This window comes from Hyposmocoma kahamanoa, unplaced genomic scaffold (genome assembly GCF_003589595.1).
Source record: "Hyposmocoma kahamanoa isolate Upper Pololo Valley unplaced genomic scaffold, ASM358959v1 86, whole genome shotgun sequence".
NCBI classification, from domain to species: Eukaryota; Metazoa; Arthropoda; class Insecta; order Lepidoptera; family Cosmopterigidae; genus Hyposmocoma; species Hyposmocoma kahamanoa.
Genome location: NW_020654289.1, coordinates 14,061,363 through 14,061,757, shown reverse-complemented (window position 1 = coordinate 14,061,757; position 395 = coordinate 14,061,363). Strand labels below are relative to the sequence as shown.

The 395-nt window shown below is 38.2% G+C and overlaps 1 protein-coding gene across 1 annotated transcript in view; it reads right to left on the bottom strand.

The window, feature by feature from the left end:
• LOC113234732 (polyubiquitin-C-like) overlaps positions 1-395 on the bottom strand; it is a 2,125-nt gene that overhangs the window by 566 nt on the left and 1,164 nt on the right. Inside the window, exon 2 of the mRNA XM_026470195.1 lies at positions 1-395. This exon is cut by the window's left edge and continues 566 nt beyond it; it is cut by the window's right edge and continues 651 nt beyond it. Within this exon, the coding sequence (XP_026325980.1) occupies positions 1-395 (395 nt within the window).

Sequence of the window (395 nt, the reverse complement as noted above, 5' to 3'; positions counted from 1 at the left end):
GTGCGACCATCTTCCAATTGTTTTCCAGCAAAGATAAGTCGCTGCTGGTCTGGAGGAATTCCTTCTTTGTCTTGAATTTTGGCTTTTACATTTTCAATAGTATCTGATGGCTCTACTTCAAGTGTAATTGTTTTACCAGTGAGGGTTTTAACAAATATTTGCATTCCACCTCTGAGACGTAGTACCAGATGTAGAGTAGACTCTTTTTGTATATTGTAATCTGACAGTGTTCGCCCATCTTCAAGCTGTTTGCCAGCGAAAATCAGTCTCTGTTGGTCTGGAGGAATACCTTCTTTGTCCTGAATTTTTGCTTTAACATTTTCAATGGTGTCAGAAGGTTCAACTTCAAGTGTAATTGTTTTTCCAGTCAGAGTTTTTACGAAAATTTGCATACC